Source organism: Kogia breviceps, chromosome 4 (genome assembly GCF_026419965.1).
Source record: "Kogia breviceps isolate mKogBre1 chromosome 4, mKogBre1 haplotype 1, whole genome shotgun sequence".
NCBI classification, from domain to species: Eukaryota; Metazoa; Chordata; class Mammalia; order Artiodactyla; family Physeteridae; genus Kogia; species Kogia breviceps.
In genome coordinates, this window is record NC_081313.1 from 180,736,157 (window position 1) to 180,759,809 (window position 23,653).

Sequence of the window (23,653 nt, forward strand, 5' to 3'; positions counted from 1 at the left end):
GGGGTCAGACGGAGCTCCCACAGTCTCCACAAATCCACCTAACATTTGCTGCCAGGTTTGGGGTGTCTGCACCCCAAGGCCCCGAGTCCCCACTTGGGCTCTGGGGACAAGAGCAGCTGGTGAAGGGGGGTGGCCCTGGGCGAAGGGCCGGCGCCCGAGCCCCAGTTTCCCTCCACAGCCACTTACGCGTCATTCCCTCGCGCTCCGGGGCCCGCCCGCGAGCTCGTCCAGCTCTGGGTCCCCCACCCCCGTGGGCATCCACCACAGGCCCCGGAGTCGCCAGGACCCTTGAGCAAGAGCAGGAGGCCAGGTCCAAGGCCAAAGCCAGGCCTTCCCACCCCCCGAGGGCTGGCAGGGTGACAGGCGCTCCTGGGGCCAACACCCAGGGAGCCCTCCAACTTGGGCCCCGCAAGCTTCGGCCCTGCTCTGCCCTTTCTGGTAAAACCCCCTCACCCAGCCTCCCCGCCGCTGCCAGTAATAGTTATTAACCCCCCGCTGGTTAATTATGCATTTTAAATAACCCAATAATCATGAATATTCACAACACCTCTCGTTCGCGTTCTAACTAAAATGTACTAATAGAATAAGACGCTGCTGCCCCAGTATAATTTTTCCTTTTTAAAGTGCTTGAGGTGAAGCGGTGGCAGGGCAGCCCCCGGAAAGGTCATCTCTCTGCTCAGACCTGGCCCCGTCCCCAGGAAGAGGTGGAGACGGACCCCGCAGAGGGCCGGGCGTGCCCAGGGGCGCCGCGCGCCCCTCGGAGTCTCAGATCTGATCCGAGTCAGCCCGGGTGACAGAACCGCCCACCGTGAGGGCTGCCACCAGAATGACCAGTGTGGCACAGCTGGACCCGCCCAGCCCAGGCCCCAGCCAGACACCCCCTTGGCTGGATGACACGGGGGGGGCAGGGGCCCCTCTGAGTGGCCTCCGTCCCGGCTGATTCCTCCAGGGCAGGTGTGCCAACTGTGTGGCCCTTGCCTGCTCTTGTCAGTAAAGTTTTATTGGCGCATGGCCACGGACGTTTGTTCCCTGTGTACAGCAGCGTTGGTTACAACGCAGAGATCGGTTGCGATAGAAACCGTCTGGCCCTTTACAGGGAAGGTCTGCTGACCCAGGCACGGTGAAGGTTCCATGAGCCAGTCCCTCCGTATCAAGCAGCCAGACTAGCAGACTTCGGTACCTGGAGTGTGGGGAGGACGCCGTCACGGGGCCTAGGCAGGGCCCTGCACCGTCCCCACCGCACACCTGTCGCACAGACACGGTCGGCGGGGGCTTCGTCCTGCAGCCCCAGCTCTGTAAGCACCCCCTCACCCGGGTGCCCGGGCTAAATCCCGTGAGCCGTCCTCTCCCCTTCCCTCACTCCACTCCCCACCCCCACCCCGTGGCCTCAGATCAGGGCCTGCCTCGGCCCTGTGTCCCCTGGGTCAAGCCCCATCCATACAGCAGTGTCCCCCACAACCCAGGTCCCCTGCCCACACTCCACCCCAAGCAGCCTGATGGAGCTTCCGGAAGCAAAACCTGCCTCTCTTCCCCCCCTCTAGCCTCTCCCATGGCTCCCCACTGCTCTCAGGGTAAAGACCAGACCCCTCCCTGACCGCCCCTCGCCCCCAGCTCACTCCTCCCTGCCCCCCAACAAGTGAGCAGACCCCCAACCCCGACCCAAGCTCTGCCCCACTGGTCCCCACACCCGCTGATCCTTCATGCCCCGTCAGGGAGGCCGCCTTGCTGGCCCCGTCCCCGGCGTTGCCTGGACGCGGCTGGCCCCCAAACAACCTCGACAAATATCTGGTTTTGGCCTCTTCACTGCTCTGATGCCTATCTAACCAATCACAACGTCCTCTGGCGGTGCCATCCCCCTGCGGTCACACGCAGCTACTCCGGGACTGGCGGAGAGAGCTCCCCACTCGGCGAGATGTTAATTAACGCACGATTACATGACTCTGTGTGGCTAAGCGGCTGCTGTGCTGGACGTGCGGCCCCCCAAGTAAAGACTGAAAATAGCAACAACAATAAAAAGAACCACCATGCACCGTGATCACATCTGAAAAAAAAATTAACAGCACCTAAGGGCAGCCGCCTGCCGGTCCTCACGTAAGTGTTTCCTTCCTGCCGCTGTCAGCTCCCCCTTCTGGTTTTTTACCCTTAGAATTAAAATCCCCGAGAAACAAACGGGATGGTGGCCTGTTCAGCAGCACCTGAGGTCTCACGAGGGGCAAGACCAACACAGGTGTGAGTCAAGAGAAAGTCCTTCCTCAAGTGGGGCGGGGCCTCCCTGCATGGGCCAGTGGGGCCCTCGCCTCTCCTTCTGTGATGTTTGGGGCAACTTCTGAACTCTTACATCACTTCAGACTTGAAGGAAAGCTGCGGGGAGATGCACGATACGCCCGAAACCCAGACCCAGACCCTCTCATCGCTTATATGCGCCCTCCTTTTCATTTGCCCCTCCCTGTTCACAAGCCACAACGCTTGTTTCTGGCCTTCAGAATTTCAAAAGTTGGTAGGAACTCCAGGGTGCCAGGGAGCTCCCGCCAGAGGGAGCAGGTTCCAAGGGGCTGGAGGAAAGTGCCGGAGCGGCTCACAGGCCTTGCCGGTGGGGGTGGGGAGACGGGACCTGGAGCTGCGCCCAAGCAAGCGGATCTGAGGCTGGAGAGGAAGTGAGTGGAGGGCACAGCCCACCATTTCCAAGAGCAGCTGGTCCCCCAAACGAGGGCTTGGCTCCAACCCAACCTCTCCCGAACCCCTGGAGCAGCAGCCCCCCAACCCCAGAGGCTTCCCCAGTGGGTGGAGCTGGTCCTCAGGTGGGGGGCCCACAGATGCATGGTAATTCAGAGAAACGGGGTCCCCCAGCTGCAGAACCTGTCCTGCCCCCTCCCTCCTGTGAATTTCAGATTCGTGACCAAAGCAACAGCAGAAAGACCCCATCCTGCTTCGGTCTCGGTCTCGAGGCGAGGATGGGAGGATCTCGCCCACCCCACCGCTCAGCCAAGTATGAGCTCAGAGCCCCAGCTGGGACCTCCCTGCAAGAAACAGGCCCAGGGCAAAACACACGAGGAACACCGAAGACGGACATTCACAGATTTAGGGTTTATCCCAGGAAAGGGGAGCATATCTAAGACCACCACCAGGCACCCTCCAGGAAACTGCAGAGCTTGTGGGCGCCCTGGAACAGGAGGCAGATAAAAGGAAGATGAGGCTTCGGGGAGAGAGGGAGAGCGAAAGCAGGAAAAACTAAGAAGTTTTTGCTGCCAGTTCACAAGAGATTTTAAAAGCAGCATCAGAGGCGACGAGACAGAAGTGACAATGCAGAAGAGGTGATCGAAACAGAAGGGTGGGTTCTGGAGACGCCCCCAAACACCGGGGAAGGGGGGATTCTGAGACCACGGACACGAGGGCCTAACACGAGCCCAGACACCTGAGACGGCATCCCGGGAGGAACAGGAAAAACAGCCAAACCTGGAGTTGGAGAAAAACCCGGAAAAACACGCGCACGATGACACAACCCACAGGGCTGGAGCTGAGGGAAGGACGGCGAGTGCCCGGGAAGTCCACCCCCCACCCACGGCCCCTCACAAGAGGCAGGCGCCAGGTGTACGTCCAGAGCCGCACCCCTCCCTGGAGAACATCCCCAAGGGAGGGGAGTCCCAGCGCACACCCCATGAGTCTGGAGGACGCGATGGTGCAGGGAGGCTGTGCACATCTGGGCCACGCGTTTAAGTTAAACTAAGCGGAATTTCCACGCCATGCCGAGCACGGGCACCAGAGCCTGCAGGTGCCGCGCTGCTCCAGGCGCTTCCTGCGGTTTATCCCACTGAACCCTTCAACTGCAGCCACCAACCTCACTTCCCAGATGAGGAGGCTGAAGCCTCCTAAGTGGGAGAATGAATACAATAAAGACGCGCGTTTCTCCGCTGGATACAAGCATTGCGAACAAAGAGAAACAACATTTCTAAAGTGTGGCACCGTATTTATACCCAACGGGAGGGTTGGGGAAGAACCCGTTCCTGCAGTACAACAAGATGTGACCTCACTTCTGGGGGCGGAAGGAGCCAGACACGGGAGGCTTCAGCACATTCCCTAAAACCATCAGAACCACGAGCAGCACAGCCTTCCAAACCCAACCCAAGAAAAGACACCAGACATGACTGCAAGGAAAACGGATAAAGACGGGAAAACCCAAAATAAGAGCATGGAAAGTATAAGACAGATGCAGACTCAATTTTTTTGAAAGCTGAGAACACAGCACCTACAGAAAACAGTTCTGGAACGAGTGACTCAGGAAGACAATCCGATGCACACAGCTATACCAGCAATGAAGTGAAAAGGAGGGGCCGTCACATTCACAAAAATGTCTGAATTCAAGGCGCAAGCTCTCACTTGGAATAGAGGGTGGGTTTTTGTCAACAGTGGGCTGGACCCACAGAGAACATTCCACCGCCCTGGATCCTTGACATTGAACAAATTACAAGTCTAAACGCAATGGGCAGGAGACAAAGACCTCACAGCTCCGTGTCAAAGAATCCCTCAAGCCCTCAGGAATAAGGACAAACGCAGCCCCCCACCCCACCGTTTCAGAAGTAGGAACGCCCTGCATCTCCCCAACAGCAGCACAGCCCAAGCCACGGTGACTTCTGCATCGGCGACCTAGAAATTAGCCAATCGAGGAATAAACACTCCACGGCCAACCTGGAGACTGGAAATCTCTGAAGAACCTGACTCAAAGAGAAACGTGCTTTAAAAGTTATTACCAAGAATCTATTAAAAAAAAAATAATAACGAAAATACACATTATTGAAACCAACGGGGTATGGCCAAAGTGGTCCTCGGAGGGAAATTTATAACCCTCAAACATGATTACTGAGCAAGAGAACAGAGATAAACAAATGGGCCTTTTCTACTCAAAAGTCAAAAGAGAAAAAAGAAGAGAAAAACTAAAAAAACGGGAGGAATTAAAACAGTAGTGGGGAATTCCCTGGCAATCCAGCGGTTAGGACTCCACGCTCTCACTGCCGGGGCCCGGGTTCGATCCCTGGCTGGAGAACTAGGATACCACAGCCACACGGCACAGCAAAAAAATGGATAAATTAATTAAATTAAATAAAAGTAGTGAAGAGAAAAGCAGTTACTTGATAAACATCGATTCGTCAATGAAGCAGATTCCTTGGGAAAAGAGTCAATAATACAGACATGAGACAGCGGGGTCCAGGACAAGAGAACAAAAAGAATAAGTAGATTCAGGACTGAGACATGGATTCATATGTTATTAAAGAATGCAACATAGGGCTTCCCTGGTGGCACAGTGGTTGAGAATCTGCCTGCTAATGCAGGGTACACGAGTTCGAGCCCTGGTCTGGGAAGGTCCCACATGCCGCGGAGCAACTAGGCCCGTGAGCCACAGCTACTGAGCCTGCGCGTCTGGAGCCTGTGCTCCGCAACAAGAGAGGCCACAACAGTGAGAGGCCCGCGCACCGCGATGAAGAGTGGCCCCCGCTCGCCACAACCAGAGAAAGCCCTCGCACAGAAACGAAGACCCGACACAGCCAAAAATAATAAATAAATAATTTAAAAAAAAAAAAAAAAGAATGCAACATAAATCATTTTTAAACGTGCCTGAAAATGGATGATTTTCTTCCCCCTAACAAAATGCTAGAGCCGACAAGAGGAGTGGACAAAATCGCAACAGGCCAATCGCCGCAGCAGAAGTAAAGCAGTTGGGGAAAGTGTCACATGCAAACAGGGTGGCGGGTCTGCTCCCCAGTGCCCAGAGAATGGGGGGGGGCCCCGTTTGCTGGAGACTGTTCCAGAGAAACTGGGGCAGAAACATGGCAGGGAGCCACAAGAAGCCTCAGTGCCACACGACATGGGAACACAGGCAAAATGCAAAACGGATGCTGGCAGGTCTGGTCTGGCAGCTAAACAAGGATATGGACCAAACCCAAAATTCAGGGAGCATCAGGGTGAGAAAAACCATTAATGGACAGCGTCAGGACGTGGGGAAGGAGGACACCAGGGGCTGTCCTGAGACACCCAACACACCACAGTGATGCCAATCACTTGCGTGGGTGGTCACATAGGACCAGAAGGAAACGCCCTGAACATGATAAACACAGACGGTCAGAGAGATCTATCTCGAATTGACAGCCAGGATCAGGCCCAGTCCTGCTGACAACAAGCCAAACAGCACACACCCAATGTGGTTCTAGAAACACTTGCTGATGTGAAAAGGCACATGGCCTCCACACCAGGATGGAAGAGGCCTGAGGATGATTTACCTGGAAAACCAAGCCAAGGGAAGAATGCAAATAATTAGGGGATGTCAGGAGGCAACCAGGTAGAAAATATGGTAAAAAAGGTCCCCAAACCACAGCATGGAAAATCCTAAAACACCTAGAAACAACCCTCACTGCAAAAGTATGTGAGCAAATTAAGAAAGCAAGCTATAAAATGGCTATGTGCCTTATGCTTTCATTTTCAAAGTTTATCTTAAAAACTTAATATTAAAGGTCAGAACTTAAGAGAGAAGACACCAAGTTCTTACAAACTGAAAATGCAATACTATAAACACAAACAGTTCTTCCAAAACTTACCTATGAATTTAACATAACATCAAAATCCCAACAGGTAGGTTTGTTTGTTTTAGAAGGATGTAGGTAGAGACATAACAGTTATTCTAAAGATCATGAAAAAGAATCAGCATGTCTGAATATGGGGTAGGTGGGGGGGGGGCCTGAAAAACAACAATTGAAGATTATAAAAACACCACAAAGCTAAAGTAACTAGGGACTTCCCTGGTGGTCCAGTGGCTAAGACTCCACACTCCCAATTCAGGGGGCCCGGGGTCTGATCTCTGGTGAGGGAACTATATCCCACATGCCACAACTAAAGATTCTGCATGCTGCAACTAAAGATCCCACATGCCACAACTGAAGATCCCGCACACCACAACTAAAGATCCCACATGTGGCAACAAAGATCCCACACGCTGCAACTAAGACCCCGCGCAGCCAAATAAATAAAAGAAAAGAGAAAGAAAAATTTAATAATAATTCTAAAAAGCTACAGTAACTGACACCGGGTAGTACTAAAGTAGTAACAGGAAGGTAAAAAGATGAGACAAAAACTCACGGGTAAATGGCAATTTAGGAAATGCTTTAGGGCATTTCAAACCACCAAGAAAGGTTTTCTTGAGTTTATTCCGTTGTCCTAGAACTTCCTAAATTAAATGCTTACTCCATTTCTTTTCATTGTCCCTGAAGACTGTCAAAGGCTATGATTCTTCCCTAAATACAGCTTTAGCGGCACCTTGTAGTTTCAGTGTGTTTAGATTATTGATTTCTGTCTAGCCTGTTTTAATTTCCTCTTTAACCCAAGAAGTAAACAAAAAGGAGTTTTGTTATTTCCAAGTCATTAAGCTTTTTACTTATTTCTACGGGTTCTGGTCTTTCATTTCCAATTTTACCACATTGTTCTCAAAGAATATGGTTTATACTTTGGTCACTTTTTTTACGTTACAGCGTTTTTCTTTGCACAGTATGTAATTAATTTTTATAAGAACGGTATGATCTCTTTTACAAGGCATGGTCTTTAAAGGGAAGTGCTTCTAACTGGAGGTGCCCCTCAGAGTTGCCTGGAAGCTCTTACAGGCCCTACCCCAGGCTTTTTATCAGTGTCTCTGAGTCCAGGGCCCAGGGGTGTGTGTTCTGAGCAGTCCCACGGGTGAGCTGGATGTGTGCCCTTGGCCAGGAACTGCTGCATAAGCTCAACCTTGATCACTTCACTGTTGAGGTTCTCTACCTCCCACTTATTTTTCACTTTTTTGCTCTGTCAAGAAGTGCAAAGGCATGCTTTTCTGCCCTCCAGCATCTTTTCCCGTATATTCCTCAACTTGATGGAATGAGGAACAGGCACATTCATGACTGTCGTATCTGCAATGCACAGTGGACTGTGTCATCTAATTCTCAAGGATTCTGCAGAAATGGCACCAAAGCTAGAACAACATAGAAGACCTGACAACATAAAACTGAATCCTGTAAAGCACGGAGGCAGATGAAGATTCTCCATCGTCAACAGTTATGAATGAAAACTTGGGAAAAAGGCTGCAGATCACAAAAGACTGACATCCTTCCTCTATGTAAAGCTCTTACAAATCAGTAAGTGCAGCATAGTGCAGGAGTACAAGACACTATAGGGAGACAACACTGGGTGGCTAGCTGGGATGGTTAATAAACTCTGAATTTCAGCTTCATCTTAAGTAAAATGGGGATGACAATCGCACTTATTTCGCCAACCTGTGAGGACTGAGGACTCAGAATAAACAATCCAGGCTCAGTGCCTGGCGTACAGCGCTTAACAAATGTCGACATAAGTTTTCGTCGATAAGTGTTACTGTTGCCGTTATTGAAAAGTTCACCAGGCAGCAATAAAAAGGAACAAGCTATTGATCCAGACAACAACTTGGAGGGGTTTCCAAGGAACCGTGCTCAGTAGAGAAAGCCAATCTCAGAAGATTCCACGCTGTATGGTTCCAGGTATGTAACATTCTCGACACGACAAAGTTGTGAAGACGGAGAAGAGTAAATCAGGGGTCGCCAGGGTGAGGGGTGGTGGGTGACGAGTGGCAGCAGGCGGGAGGTTCTGAACAGACCACGGTGGTGGCTTCACGGCACTACACACGGGGTAGAAACCAAGCAGAACTACACGCACACAAACGTGTGCATGCAGAGCTCGTGAATAAACGACAATAGCCACACAAACTCTTGCAGATCGTACCAAGGTCAGCCTCCCGATTTGGTGTCATGTGAGGGACTTGCAGGACTGACAGCTGGGGAGGCTGGGGAGGGGCGTGCGGGGCCGCCCAGCACATTTCTTTGCAACTTCTGTGAATATATCACTATTTCAAAATAAAAAGTTCACTAAATCCAAGAAAAGTGATCAGAAATTCATCAGAAAATAACTCATCTGGCCAATCTGCTTTTGGAAAGATAATTGCCCACGATGGACGTGCAAATGCCCATCGAAACGGTGCATCTGGAGGAGGCTGGAAAGAGCCAGCGCCGGGATGCCAGAGGGACATTCTTACCGTGGACGCATGTCCGCGGCGGGCAGTTCTAGCCGGGAACTTACTCTGAGGCCGTAACTGCACACCTGTGCTGAGCCAGCGTAGATGCCGCCTTGCCTACCTGTTAGGTTTGTACCCAAGGGCACGTCACCTTTAGAGTCACACAGACCAGGAAAGTTGCGAGACAGGAAAACAGGGAAGACGTCTCCTCCGGTGTCAGCAGGCGTTTCCCCGTAACGCGTGGGGCCTCGGACCCTGTAGGTTGTGGCAGAGGACGTGCTGCCACTGAGAGATCTGTGCCTTGGGGTTTCCCAAAAGGAGAGCGTGGAAACATTACCCCCATCCCGCAGTCTTCTGCTCTATCTAGATGACGAGGAGAAATCCTCTGGCCTCAGCGCCTCCCTGACAGAGTCTTTAAACAGAGATGGCGCAAGCAGCCCGCACATGCTCAGCTCCTCTTCCCGAGACCTTCGAAGACCCCTCCTCGGAGACCCGTCCCCACTGGCCCGGGCTGCTCCTCTTCTAACGTGAAATGCCCTTTCGAAGTGAATCTAAAAGAAGCAAGCTGACTCAAAGGAATTCTAAGTAGAGAGACACTAAGCCAAGACACGCGAGGAGGGTGAAGGGGAGAATGTGGCTGGCGTGACCTACTAGCATTCAGAAACTCTTGTCCCCTTAAAGCGACACTGCCTGTCTGGAGCTCGGTGCCCCATCTTGCGGATGAAAAAAGCTGAGGCTCAGAAAGGGGCTGACTTCCCCAGGCCCTATCCCGCTGTTGGACCACCAACCTTTCCACCCCCCCCCCCCCCACCTTCTCCTGGAGTCTCCAGCTCTGGAGTCTGCAGCTCCACCAGGGAGGGAGTAGGGAAATGTGCTCAGAGCTGGGAGAGGCCCCCAAAGGGACCAGTCTCAGTTCCTGTGGCTCCAGGGTCTGGAGCCGTGACCCCCTGCACCCCCCCAAGGCAGACACCGAGACGGGCCCCACGCCTCAGTTGAAAAGGCGCTTTCACGCCCGAGGCCTCACTGAACCGTCTGCCCTGGGGAGACTCCTGTTTTACAGACTAGGAAACAGGCTTGCAGTCACACCACCTGTGTCAGGTGACACGGCCTGCCTTGTGCCTGAAGTGGCAGCAAGGAAGGGACCCCTAAGCTCAGGTCTTGGGGCTCCCGGGCCCAGGCCCCCTCCCCTGCCCCAGACAGCACTACCTGCTCAAATGAATTGGGAAAAGGGGTCCCCAGCTCTGTGTCCAGAACTGGAGGCCTCCTGGGCTGGACCAACCCCACCACAACCCTCGTGGGGAAGAAAACTCAGCCCAATGTGCAGTGGGACAAGGCCAGACCCTCCCCACCTGAAGTGGCCAGGGCAGGGCCCTTGAGCGGGCTACAGCTGCCGAAACCACACAAAATAAACCTGCAAAATTCACAGGGGTCTGTCTCACTCAGACTGGGCCAGGCATGGGGTGTCCTGGAGGGGCCCCTTCCTTGGGGGCTCCTGGCCCCAAGTGGACACTGGACAACAGAAGAGAGCAGGGCGGGACCTGGGGGAAGATGAGGGAGGGACTGTGCCACCACCCCCACAAAGCCCGCCGGGGCCTGACCCTCTGCCGGAGGCAGGGGAGCAGCACCGCCCCCAGGGCTGTTGTGGGAATGGGGAGGCAGGGTGGCCTGTGGGGGTTTCCACACTTCAGGGAGGACTCCGGCCAGTCCTGAGGCCACTTCCCCAGGCGGAGAGGAAGGCCAGCGAGGGGCAGTGGGGTCAGCAGCGCCATGTCCCCCCTTTTGCGGGGGGGGGGGGTACAAACCACCCTTGAAACGCCCTCCTCCTCCAGCCAGAACCCTCCGGACACCCTGATGGAATCTGGAGGAGACAGACCCTTCCGTCCTGGACCCCAGAGACGTGGGGGAACACGGCCCCCATGCCAAGAACCCCAAAAGACACGGAAGTCCGTGCAGAGCTCTGGCCTTCCCAGGAGGTCCCACATCCTCCCGACAGCCAGAGCGGGCTCCCCCCGGTGCACATGGCTCCTCTCAAAAGCCCGAGTCCACAAGGCCCTGCACGGCCTGCCCTCCCCTCCTCCCTCACTCTCCTCCATCCACACAGGCCTCCTCACCATTCCTCCAACTCGCCAGGCGTGGTGCTGCCCCAGGGCCTTTGTGCCCCCGGGCCTCTACTCAAACGTCCAAACGTCTCCATGGAGACGGCCCCTACTGCCCTGCCCGCCACTCTGCAGCCTGACCCCTGCTCTGTGCTCCTTGAGGCCATGCCATCCGTCCTCCCTGGGCCATGTCCTCTGCACTCAGTACCACGCAGGGTGACCAGCTCATCCAGGTGTGCCTGCGATGACCCCAGTTGGAACGTTCAACGTCCCAGATCCCAGGAACACCCCCGCCCCCAGACCTCGAACAAACCAGGCCAGGTGATCACACTAGTGCCAGGTCTTGTCAACGACAAGCACCTAATACATACTTGAATGAAAAGAGCCAGGAGCCTAGCAGGATGTGGAGAAAGCTGGGGTTCCATATCACACCCCTCCTGGGCCTCAGGTTCCCTCCCTGGAGATGGACTGGAGACCCAGAACCCCGCTAGGGCCAAGGAGACCCTGGAGGCTCAAGCACCCAGCTCACGCGGGCCCTGGTGAGTCACACAGAGTCCCCCACACCCGAACCACGGGCCAGGCTCTCGGGGCAGGGTGGACGGTGACACCGCGCTGACCACGGGGCTCCCGCCCTTAGCCCCAAGGCAAGTCACACAGCCACGACCGGCAGCCGCTTCCTGGGGTTCCCTCAGGCTCACCATCGCCCCACCGGACGCCCACACGGGCGCCTGGACCTCCGCCTCAGGCCCCCCACCCCGCTCCACCTGGCGGGCCTGAGCGCTGCCCCAAACACCTCTCCCCTTAGTGCCCGCTGCAGAGGCTGCGCCCGGGAGCCAGCCCCGCCCCGCGGTCGCCCGCCCCCCACACCGGTGACCTCCTCAAGCAAACGAGAAGCCCCCAAGCAGCCAGCAGGGCCCTACCTGAGCTTCCGAACTGGGCCCCCGCCAGGGAGGTGGGCCGGCTCTTCCCATTGGCCACCGGCAGGGGGAACATCTGTGGGGAGAAAGTGGGGGTGAGTGGGGGGCACAGCCCAGGGTCACAGCTCTGCCCGGGTCCTGTCCCCTAGGAGGCCCGAGGCGCCCCAAGGCACCCCCCCCCCAGCCAGAAGCCGCTCCCTGGTGCCCCTCCAGGGCATACCTCTGTATTTGTTTTACTGGGGATGAAATAACACAAAGGCACTCGATACAATGTATCTGCTTAGAAGTGACACAAAGTTTGCTTCACTTTCCAGTTTTTAGAAAATGAGATCATTTACACTCCCAGATGGATCGCGTGTCCCACCCGTGTCCCAGGCGAGGACCCCTGACCTTCACCCTAGGGGCCCGGCATCCACCTCCCCACGGGCCCCTGACCCCGAGTGGTGGGAGTGTAGGGAAGACAGCCAGGCTCCGCCACCAGGATGGGGAGTGGGGGGCCCCCACGAGCCGGGCTCCGTGCTCAGAGCTGCAGCCTTCCCGGCCAAGGACAGGGCAGTTCTCCCGGGTGGGCGGGCACCGAGTGCGGGTGCATTGCCACGCCCCCCCCCCCCCCACTCGCTCACCCAAACCCACAGCGTTAAGTCCCTCAAGATTAAACAGCTTAGCAGCATTAACTGGGAAAACCCAACATCAACAAACCCTCGTGCTGCAGAAGAAACAAACCATGGCCCGGCCCTGCCCCGGCGGTCTGAGTTTCCGAGGTTCTTTTGGGGACCAAGCAATTCGGAGAGGCTGCAAACAGCATTAAAGCTCTGTGGGGAGCGGCTGAGGGCTGACAAGCAGGACGTGGGCGTGTGCGTTCGGGCGTGACTCGGGGAAGCATCACAAGCCCTGGGAGCAACCCGGGAAACGGGGTCCTGCCCCCACACCCTGTTCTCCAGAAGGGGAAACTGAGGCCACGGGCTGAGCTGACAGGGCGAGACTCGGGGCAAGTGTGCACCCAGGCTGGACTCAGGTTCTCACGGGGTCTGCTGTCCCCTCCGGGGGCGGGGCTGCGCTCACTGCACCCAGGGCCCTGGCCTCAAGGCGGGCCCCTTTCCTGCTGGGAACACTGAGGCTTGCGCTTGGGGAGGGGCAGGCCTGGGGATCAGGAGCCTAAGGAGAGAGAGGGGGGTGGTGCTCAATTCTGTTTCTGTTTCGCCCTCCAGGGTGCCAGAGGCCGCTGACGTGGCACTTGCCGCAGGAGGGGGGCGGGGAGGGGGAGGGGGCCTGGGCTGTGTCCTGCGGGCACTGAGGGTTTGTGTTCAGCCCAGCCAGGCCCCCGCACCCCCTCGGAGCCTCAGTATTCCCTTCTGTGAAACGAAGCAGGGCTCGCACCGTGTGGGCTGTTGTGAAACCCAAACGCACGTGGGCATCGTGGGCATGTAGGGGCCTCTGCACGCACACAGCTCAGAGGAGCACGGTCGGGCCACCAGGCAAGCCCACAGCACCCTCCCTGGCCCCTCGCCCTTCAGGGCTGTCTTCAGACCCAGGGACCACCTCAGACCCACACACCCTCAGAGCCACCAGACTAACAGGCGAAGCTCAGGGCTGGGGCAGAGGTGCAATTTTAACAGCTAAAATGAGCCCTTTTTCCTGGCATTGAACTGACAGTTGCCTCATTTACTTTACACGGACCTGCCCCAAGGAAGCGCTTTCCCTTCAAAATCTTTTCAGTCGAATAAAATCTGTTTCAAAAAAACAAATTAACTCAGTGTCTCCAGGGCAGGTGGGAAGAAAAGGGTGTGAGCCTCCTGCGATGGGGGCTGCCTTGGGGCCTCTCTCCTCACGGGAACAAGGAGTTCGACCAAAACCCAGTTGTGGGTTTTCCCAGAGGACACACACTGGGCACCTCACACGCTCAGCTTCCCTTTCCTCATCTGTGAAATGGGTCTGAGCTGGGGGGTGGGGGAGTCTGGACCCCCTGGGCAGCAGGGGGTGGTGGGCAAGTGGTTGAGGCTGTGGGGGGGGGCGCGGGGGGTGAGATCAGAACCTGTGCCACCCCCTCCCCTGACCCCCAAGCTGGCCTGTTCCAGCCCAGTGGTCTGTGACTTGTCAGTTTAACAAAAAAACAACTGAACAGCACCCCTGATTCCTCAGCTGGGACGCAAAAATAAAACGGGGCTTAAAAATACCGGCATGGCCCTTCCGGAGCCGCGGCCGCTCTGTCCCGTGGGCTGTGTTTTTCCGCAAGGCGGCTGATGTCGTTTCAGTTTGGGGACTTCTGTTTCTACAGTCTTCAGTGGCCTGGGCCTCATACCGGCAGAGGATTAAATTCAAGACCGAAAGCATCCTCCCTGAACCCATTTCAAACCAAAATAGTGCTCCTTGGGGGAGGGGTGGGGGCAGGATTTATGGAGTCCACACACAGCTCCTGGGTTTGTGAGGAAACGCAGACCACCCTCCCTCCCCCCGACACAGGTGGCCCATTGCACAGACGGGCAAACCAAGGCCCCCCGTCCTCCAAGTGACGGTCCAGCTCCCAGCCTCCCTGGGCCCGTCTGAGCCGTGTGACCTCTGGAAGGCAGTACCCTCTCTGAACCTCTATCGGCCTGGCCGGGGAACGGGCTGTGTCGGGTAGAGCACACCGCCTGGGAAGTGTGAGGACATCCCCGTCCCCCCACCCCGTAGACCCACGGCACTGGCTCTCGTGTCAGTAAACAACTGTGAAATCACACGTCCACTGCCTGTGGCCTCTCATCATTCACAGAAGGTCCCCACAGAGAGCACCTAGACTTTGGGCACCCCCCATCTTTTGCACCCACGATGGCATGAATAACCCCGATCACACAGTTTCACAGGTCCCAAGGCAAGGTCACTGCATGCCCAGAGCCAAGCTGGGGCCTCACGGCCGAGCCTCCCCCAAGGAAAAGCTGAAGGCCCTGTGCAGTCCCTCCCTCACTCTGGACCTCAGCTTCCCCATCTGCAAAGTGGTGGGTTGGACCCACTCTGTGCCTGGGGAAACAGCTGGGTGACAACGGGTGCCTCTGGAAGCCGACAAGGGCCCCAAAGCTGCACCCTGCCGCGGGGGCGTCAACCCATCCATCCGAGGGCGCCCCAATTCCCCCAGCCCCACCTGGGGCTCTTTAACCCATAGGAGCTTGAGATCCAGATGCTGGCAGTTCTTGGCACAAGCTTCTTTCCCGTCGTCCGGGGGGCGCAGGCGTGTGGACAGCTGGGCATGCGGGGGGGACGGGGAGGGCCACTCACCATGCTGAAGTCCAGGAGGTCACTGAGCTCCTTGTCCGTGCCCACGGGCGCCATCCTCTGTGGCTGGTTCATTCTCCAGCAGCAACTGGGGAGCCAGGGGCCGGGGTGGGCTCCTCAGGCCTAGGGACAGCGCTGCAGGGTGCCCGCAACGGGTGCAAGGAGAGGTGAGGGGTGGAGAGGAGAAGAGATATGAGTGACAGTGGCCGAGGTGAGCAGATGAGGGAGAGCTGTTTAAGAGCCCCTCTAACTGCTCTGGATCTGGGTCTTCCCAGGCTGCGTCCCTTCCAGACCCTGAGGCATGGGGGTGGGGCAGCCAGAATTCAGGGACTGGGGCCCCTAGAGACCCCTACCCAGAGTCCTCAGGGAGTTTGAACAATGGTGGGGGGAGCGCAAAGTACATTCTCTGAACTCCCTCTGCGACCACCAAGGAATCAAGTTGCAAATTTTAAACTGGATGCGGGGTGGAGTGGTCCCTTCCCAGCTTGGCCAGAACCCGCCCCTCCCTCTCCCCACCACCTCTCCCATTTCCACCCACCCTCAGGCTTTCCACTGGCCCCACCCCCGGGAAGGCGGAGGGGCGACGCGGCCCCGCCCCAAGGGAAATTTGGTGACCCCCCCCCACCAGCAGCTGTCAGAGCAAGTTGAAGGGCCCGATCACCCCCAAATTCAAAGCAAAAGAAATCCACAAGACTGCGAAACCCCCTTCCTGCTCCACAACTAAATAGGGGGGACGCCCCGCGCAGGGACCTACCCACAAAGCTTCCCACTACACTGAACCTCCTCCTCCCCCCATAAAAAACAACCAAATTCTGGAAAAAAAAAAAAAAAAAAAACAACCACCCTAGATTGTTTTATTGTCACGATGTATCCGGGAATTATTCTTAAGCAACTTTGAAAACATCCCTTGCCCTGGGGGGAGGGGGGGGTGTCCCAAGACCAAGGTTTCCCCCCACCCCGCATGGTCCCGAGGAGCTCCATTCTAGCATGGGGGGGGGTTCCACCTGCCGGGCCCCATCCCACACCCAGAAAAGAGAGGAAGGCAGGTCTCCGTCCCACAGTCAGACAGTGAAGTCCCTCCAGCTTCTCTTCCCCGGGCCCCAGGTGCGGGCGGGGTCCGCGAGGGGAAGGGGGTTCCGAGATCGAGGGAGACCCGATCTCAGAAGCGGAGAAACCCCCGCTTTGTTTGCCAACTGGAAACGAGTGTGAAACGGATGCCCCAGCGCACCCCCTCCCCCGCGAAGCTTTTTTCTTTTTTGGAAAGCGTGCGAAACTGACTTTTTTTTGAAGAGTACGAAACCGCACTTTTTTGTGGGGTGACTGAAACCGATTTTAAGGCAAACCCGGGGGGGCTAAACAAGCTTCTCTAAAAGAGCTGAAACACTTCTAGGGTGTCACGAGAACTTTTGGGGGCTCAAAGCGGACTCGAAGGATGTGTGAAGCCACTCTGGGAGAAGAGAAGCAGGAACGTCTTCCTCTGGGGGGGAGGGGTGGGAGGAGGCCCGAGAAACCAATCCCCACCCCACCCCCCCGCAGCCGGTGCGGGCGGCGCGGCCCGGGAACCCTTTGAAGCTCGGGGCGCAGCCGCCGCCACCGCGCTGCTAGCCCCGAAGCCGCCGCCCGTGCCTGCGGAGCGCGGAACAGATGTGGCCCCCGGCCCGGCCCCCGGCCCGACCCCGCAGGCGCGCGGCGCACCTTCCCCGCAGACAAAAGGACGCTCCCTCTCCCTCACTCGCTCCCCTCCAAACTCCGCCGCCGGCCGGGCCCCCGGGGGAAGAAGCGCTCGCGGCCTCCGCACCGCTGCCCCGCCGAGAAGTTGGGCGGCCCCGCGGCGCCCCCCGCGCCCCCGCCCGGCTCCGCAAACTTTCCCGAAGTGCCGGCCAGCGGGGGCGCGCGGGCCCGAGCGCGCCCTCCACGTCGCCGGCCCCCTCCAGCGCGCAAAGTTGGAGAACAATGACTCCGGCCGCGCCGCCCCCCGCCCGGCCCGCCCCCGCCCCGCGTCCCCGGGTCCCCGCGTCCCGGCGCCGCGCGGGGAGGCCCGGCCTACCGGGCACCAAGCGGCGGACGGTCCCGGCGCGCTCACCTGCTCGGCGTGGCCCAGCCCGCAGCGCGCGGGGGTCGGCGGCATGAACGGCCCCCCCGGACAAAGGGGCGTCGCGGCCCCGAAGGGCGCGCGTGGGCGGCGGCGCGTGGCCCGGGTCCCCGCGTGTCCGCCCCGCGGGCCCTACGTGGCCGGGGCGCTGGCGGAGGCGGCGTGCCAGGAGCCCGCGGTGCCCGCCGGCCGCGTCGTTGGGCTCGGTTCGGCCCGCTACGCCCGCGGCCGCCGCCGCTGCCTCATCTTCCTGCGGCGGGAGACATGTTCCGCCCCCAACCCCGCGCCGCGCCCCGCCTCCCGCCCCTGCCAGGCCCCGCCCCGCGCGCGCCCCGCCCCGCCGCCGTCCGCGGATCCCTCCGCCGTTGCCCGCTCGCCCGGCCGTCGCCGCTCGCCCCCACTCTTCCGCTGAACGCGGCTGAGGTCCAACGGAGTCCGGAGCCTGGAGCGGGCGCGCCGGGGGTCCGTCGGCCAACGGCGGGGGTCGAGGGCAAGGACTATCTTCCAGCGCGGAGGCGCACGTGGTCTCAGTGCACAGCCTGACGCAAGCGAGTGGGACCGTGAGATGGAAAGATAAGGCAGAGCGACCGGGGCCAATCGGAGAGTGCGAAAGCCTGATTGGCGGGGGCCCTAGGCCTTTCGTAACTAGGCCCCGCCTCCTCCCCGCCCCCTTCGCTCGTCCCAGCGAAGGAAGAGGCAGGACTCTCTGAGCTAGAGGCCGCGAGAAGCGGTAGGAGGTGGGGCTTGCAGTTTTATTCTCAGGTTTGCGTGGCCGCCCGCACGGCCGTTTTGGCTCGGTCGTATCTGAGTTCCTAATGCTGAACCCCGGTGCTGGGTGTGGTGAGCGTTCCAGAACCCCCACACACACCCCCGGGAACGAATCAGACTAATCTTACCTGCAGGGCCACCGATGCCAGCTCAGTTTTAGGGTCAGAGAGCCCCGCGTGTAACCCGCTCTGTGCTTCTGACTTGCTGGTTGCCTTTGCCTGCCTGAGACTCAGTTTACTCATCTGTAAAATGGGGTTTGGACCCGAGTTTGGGCTGTACTAAGGCCGGACCAGGCCTTCTCACTCTCAGTGGTCTGAGAGTCCACTTAGATCCCAAGGCCCCCCCCCACCCCACACACAGCCAGGGGCTCTTCAGCTTTTGGAAAATGTAGACCCTACAGAATAAAAATAATAATCAGCATAAATGAAAAATAACACAATCTTTCGTGGCCCCCCGTGTCCACAGAGAGAAAGCTACACTCCCTTCCAGGCTGGGAAGAGGCCACGGTACCCCTGGCCCACTGGGCTCTGGCCTCAGCGGCCTCCTCCTCCTCACTGTTCCTTCCAGAACCTGCCATGCTCATTCTCATCTCCAGGCCGTTGCCCTGGCTGTGCCCTCTGCCTGGAAGGCTCTTCCACCCCATCTGGAGCCCTGAGTTCCCACAGTGCAGGGCAGCCCTCGGTCCAGGGAGCAGGGCTGAAAGGAAGGAAGAAAAGTGGGGGTCCTCTGGGGTGGAGAAGACCCCAGGGGCAGGTGGGGAGCTCAGGGGGCTCCTAATAAAGTCTCTTCCTGCTACATCCGAACTGGGCTGACCTTCACCCTGACCCCTTCTGGGCCAGAGTGCTGCCATGTGCCACAGGTCTGGGGAGGGGACTGAGGGTCTTGGGGTCGGGGTTCAAATCCCTCATCCCTCCCAGCATCACTGTGACCTCAGCCAAGTTCTTGCCACTCTCTGGGCCTCAGTTTCCCCATCAGGAAAATGGAAGCGTGTACTGATGGGCACAGAGTAGGTGCTGAGGACATGTGCCTTCATCCTGCGGCCTCTCCCCACTCTAAGACCTAGGTCTCCAAAGTGAGGGTCCCCTCAGCCCACAGCCTTTCCCTGGACCAACCATGACCGCACAAATCCATGGTCTGCTCTGGCTTCCTCCTAGCCTGAGGGGTTTCTCAAGGACCAGGCTGGGGCTGAGGCCCCTCCGGGACCCCAGCCTCACTCAGGTCTGGCCAGCACCCTCTCCTCCGACGATGCTAAGGTTCTAACCTGCATGGGGCCAGTGTTCCTGGAGTTGACACACCCACTGAAGCAGGGGAATGATCCATTCATAGGCCATGCAAATACTGAGCACTGATGGTGTGCCAGGCTTGGGGCTCGACATTGGCGCACACTGGTGACTGTGACCTGTCCAGTCCCTATCCTCCAAGGCAAGCTGAGCCATCAAAGGCTTCCCCCCCAGGGCTTCCCCACCAGGGCTTCCCCACCAGGGCTTCCCTGGTGATGCAGTGGTTAAGAATCCGCCTGCCAATGCAGGGGACACGGGTTCGATCCCTGGGCCAGGAAGATCCCACATGCCGCGGAGCAACTAAGCCTGTGCGCCACAACTACCGAGCCTGCGCTCTAGACCCCGAGAGCCACAACTACTGAGCCCGCGTGCCACAACTACTGAAGCCCACGCGCCTAGAGCCCGTGCACCGCAACAAAGAGTAGCCCCCGCTCGCCGCAATTAGAGAAAGCCCGTGCGCAGCAACAAATTCCCAGCACAGCCAAAAACAAATAAATAAATAAATAAAATTTTTTAAAAGGCTCCCCGCTTTAGTCCCAAATGTGCTCTTTCCATCCATATGTTTGGCCGTCAGGTCCTCACGCCTGAGTGATTAAACCCATTGTACAGATGAGGAAAATGAGGTTCAGAGATCTCCTCCCCGGGGCCCAGTCCACCCGCTGGGGCTCACACCTGCCAGAAGGCCCTCCCGGCACCCACAGGCCACCACTGTCTTCCCTGGGGAGACCCGGCTTGGGGCTGAGTCACCGGGAGGAGCAGCCCTTGGGGGCCCCACTCGGCCACAAGCTCTGCCCAGCCCCGAGGCCTGGGTGCGCCCTACAGGGCCCTGGCACGGGGACAGGCAGCCAGCAGCTGGTGCCAGGGGCCCCTCGAGGCCAGCCACAGCCCGCCCCCCCCCCTCCTGACTGCGGCCTTTGTTCTCCTTTGGGTGCCAGCCGGGCAGGCAGGCTGGAGCCAGGGACCTGCCTCCCCACCTGGGGCTGCCTTCCCTCCCCCCAAGCCAAACCTACTGTGTGCTGCCCCGGGTTGGGGACCCAGAGGAGGAGGACCCCATTCCTGGTTGAGCAAACTCATGCCAAGGACAGATTCCCACCAGTGAGTGGGGCAGCTGGGGACAGAACATGGGGATGGTGGTGGAAACTTCCAGAAGACAGTAGTTGTGCAGGCCACGGTTGACCACGGAGAGAAATCTGTTGGACTTAGGACTTGGGGACCACCCTCCTGACATTGTGCTTATTTGTCTCCAGGGTGGGCGCCTTCTCCTGGGCTGTGAACAAGCCCACCCCCACCCAGCCCCTCCCTGCTTTTCTGAAGCCCGGGAGGAAGGGAGGGGCCCTTATCAGTCAAGCCAGACCCCACATACAAACCTAGGTTCATGGTCCTGAGGGAAGCAGGGGGCGGCACTGCCTCTGGAGCTGGGGGCCTGGTGGGCTACCCCCGTGGAGGGGCCTGGCCCCGATTTGTCCGTGCTCCCCATGACCCCCACCCCAGACATCATCGGGGCTCATTCATTCATTCATTCATTCATTCTCCCTGGCTTCTGGGAGGGAGGTCTCTGCAGGGCCTGCTGCTCGGGTCTGGGGCCATGGGCTCTCGCTGGATACAGGGTGGGGGGCTTCTTACCCTCTGCAGAGGAGGGAGGAGGTGCCGGCCGTGGCGGGCATAAAGTGGGCAATGAAGCAGCACCGCTGGCCAGTCCCCAAGCCTGCCTTTCCTGACGCTCACAGCCGTGGGCATAAGGAGGGGACCCCGTCCTTTCACCCGAGCTTGTCCTAGGGAGCCAGAGGGCCAGGAGGGCTGGGCGGGGTGGGTGCCTGGAGCCCCCAGCCTCGTCTCCCCCATTGTTGGGGCATGAGGAGGGGCTCTAAACTTGCCCTTCTCCGCGGCGGTGGGTTCCCTGGGGCAGCGACACTTGGATGTGGCCAGAAGGATGAGTGATATCAGTGGTGAAGAATAGGGCGCACTGGAGGTGGGGGGGCTGCACAGGTGACTTCAGGAACCCATGAGGCTGGAGCCCAGACAATTGGAGGGAAGAGGGGTGAAAGTCAGGGGCGCTGGGTCTCCAGGGTGGGGTCCCTATGGAGCCCCGTGGGGTCTGAGCAGGAGAGAGAAGTGGTCCCAGTGGCGCCATTTGGAGGCTGCAGGTCCAAAGGGGAGGAGGAGGGATGATCCTTAGGGGAGAGAGGGACTGGCCGTGGGGTGGTGAGCTGGGTGGGCTGGGGGTACGCTTGAGGGGTAACAGAAGGCTTGCCTGGGGTGGGGGTGAGGAGGCAGCCGCCTGTGGGCGCTGGGTGTGAGGCCTGGGAATTCAGTGCCTTAATAGTGGTGCCCTCCTCCGAGCAGGGCCGTCTCAGGGCCGGAGACAGAGATGAACGGGGCACAGGAAGCCCACGTCCCGGTCCTGCCAAGGCCCCAGGGGACAGAGCCCCAGGGGACAGAGCCCGGGCTTGGCCACGAGGGGCTGAATGAATGAATGAATGAGCGCCGTCCCAAGCTGAGCCCCAATTCTGCTCTGAGCCCCTACCCTGGACCAGACCCTGAGACCGAGCTGAGCCCCTGGCCCTGGCCCAGGCCCGAGAGCACTGAGCCTCTCCCACCCGGGCCCCCGACCTGCCCCCTCCCCGTGCCCTGTGTCCATCCGCCCCGGGGGGCTGGTGCCACCTGTCGAGGGCTGCCCTGCTTCCTCCTGGCCCGGTGCCCACAGCTCCCGACTCAGGGGCCCTGGGGGCCTGTCCCACCACATTCCGGGGCGGCCTGTGTCAACACTGGGTGCCTCCCCCTGGACCGGGCCCCCAGGCATTGTTCGGCCCAGTTCTGGGGCGGGGCGGGGCTTGGGGGGGTGCGACAGGGGCAGGGGACGGGGAGCCCGGCCTGATTTCTGCTACCCGCGTCCCCCTACACACAGGGTGGCCCCACTGACTTCTGCCTGCAGCGGCATGGGGGTGCTCCTGGATACCCAGGGCACCCTGGGGCGACATCCTTCTCCCCAGAGACCCGCAGCTCCCCTGAGCTTCATGTGGCAGGAACCACCCATTGTTCAGATGGGCAAACTAAGGCTCTGGCCCCCGCCTAAGGTAGGCCAGCCTCCTACACCTGGTTCACCTGTCTGCCCAAGCTCCTTCACCTGTTCCCTGGTGCCTTCCAGGGACAGGGGGGCGTCCTGGCCGCCAGCACCTTGCCACGCTAAGGGGTGTGGGTTTTACTCAAAGGAGCTGGGGAAAGCCGGGAGGGCAACGTGGTTTCCCTTGGGGACACGGGAGCTGAGCCTGAAAGGTTGAGGAAGGGTGATCAGGAAGAGGGCACAGCTGGGGCCAGGGCCGGGTGTGGCCTGGGGGATCAAAGCTGTTCCCTGGTGTGCATGGAGGGCCCTGGAGAGCCCTGGCACCAACCCCGGTCCCGGCCACCCTGTCTGGAGCTGGGACCCCTTGCCTGCCCCTCCCCAGCACCCCCGTGAGTTTCCAGGCCTTTGTCCTGGCTGTGCCCTCCTCCCGGGTCACCCTTCCTCTCGCTGTGCCTGGCTCTCTCCTCCTCATCCTTCGGCCCTCAGCTTGGATGCCACCTCCTCCAGGAAGCCTCCCCGGCCCTCAGGGCAGGCCAGGCAGGCCCTGCCTGTCTTTTAACTCCTGTCAACATTCGTCCGTCTTTTTGCCGTTTCTGTCACCCCGTCACTCGTGCCAGATTAAGGGCCCCCACGTGGGGGCCTAAGCTTCCTTGCTCACTGTCACTCCACGAGGCATGGGGCATCCCAGGTGCTGCGGAGGCCTGGAGGGTGGCAGTGAGGCAGCCGAGGTCCAGCAGGGCTCCTGGTTCCTAGGGACGGGTTTGGGGCCAGACAGGTGGGTGTCCAGGGGAGGACCCAGAGTGTGAGGACTCCTCCCAGCCCCTCAGCCCTGCTCGCCAACAGGTTCAGGTTCAAGTCCCACCCCCACCCCACCCCAAGTCTTGGCTGTATGACCCTGGGTAGGGCTGGACTGGGTCATCTCTGGGCCCCAGGAACTGCTCAGTGGCACTTTCCCTGCAGGTATCATCTCACTGAATCTCACCTCAGCCCTGTGAGGCAGTGACCGTACGGCGCCCGTGTTGTACGTGGTAAAACTGAGGCCCAGAGGAATGCAGCCACGTGACCAAAGCCACCTGACCAGGCAGTGAACTTAGCAGGGCTCCATGCTCAGGACCATCTGAGGGCAGGGTCCCTGGGT

At 58.9% G+C, this 23,653-nt stretch overlaps 1 protein-coding gene across 15 annotated transcripts in view; it reads right to left on the minus strand.

Moving 5' to 3' along the window:
- The window catches only part of TCF3 (transcription factor 3), a 35,691-nt gene extending 18,186 nt beyond the window's left edge, over positions 1-17,505 (minus strand). For all 15 annotated transcript variants that reach the window (XR_010840480.1, XM_067033166.1, XM_059060180.2 and 12 more), the window contains exons 1-3: positions 17,398-17,505; positions 15,318-15,449; positions 12,072-12,144 (exon numbers count right to left, since the gene is read on the minus strand). Coding sequence is in view for 14 of the 15 variants with exons in the window: in XM_067033166.1 (XP_066889267.1) it covers positions 12,072-12,144; positions 15,318-15,389 (145 nt within the window). In the remaining variant the exon portion in view is untranslated. The remainder of the gene's footprint in view (positions 1-12,071; positions 12,145-15,317; positions 15,450-17,397) is intronic.
- Between the last annotated feature and the right edge of the window lie 6,148 nt (positions 17,506-23,653).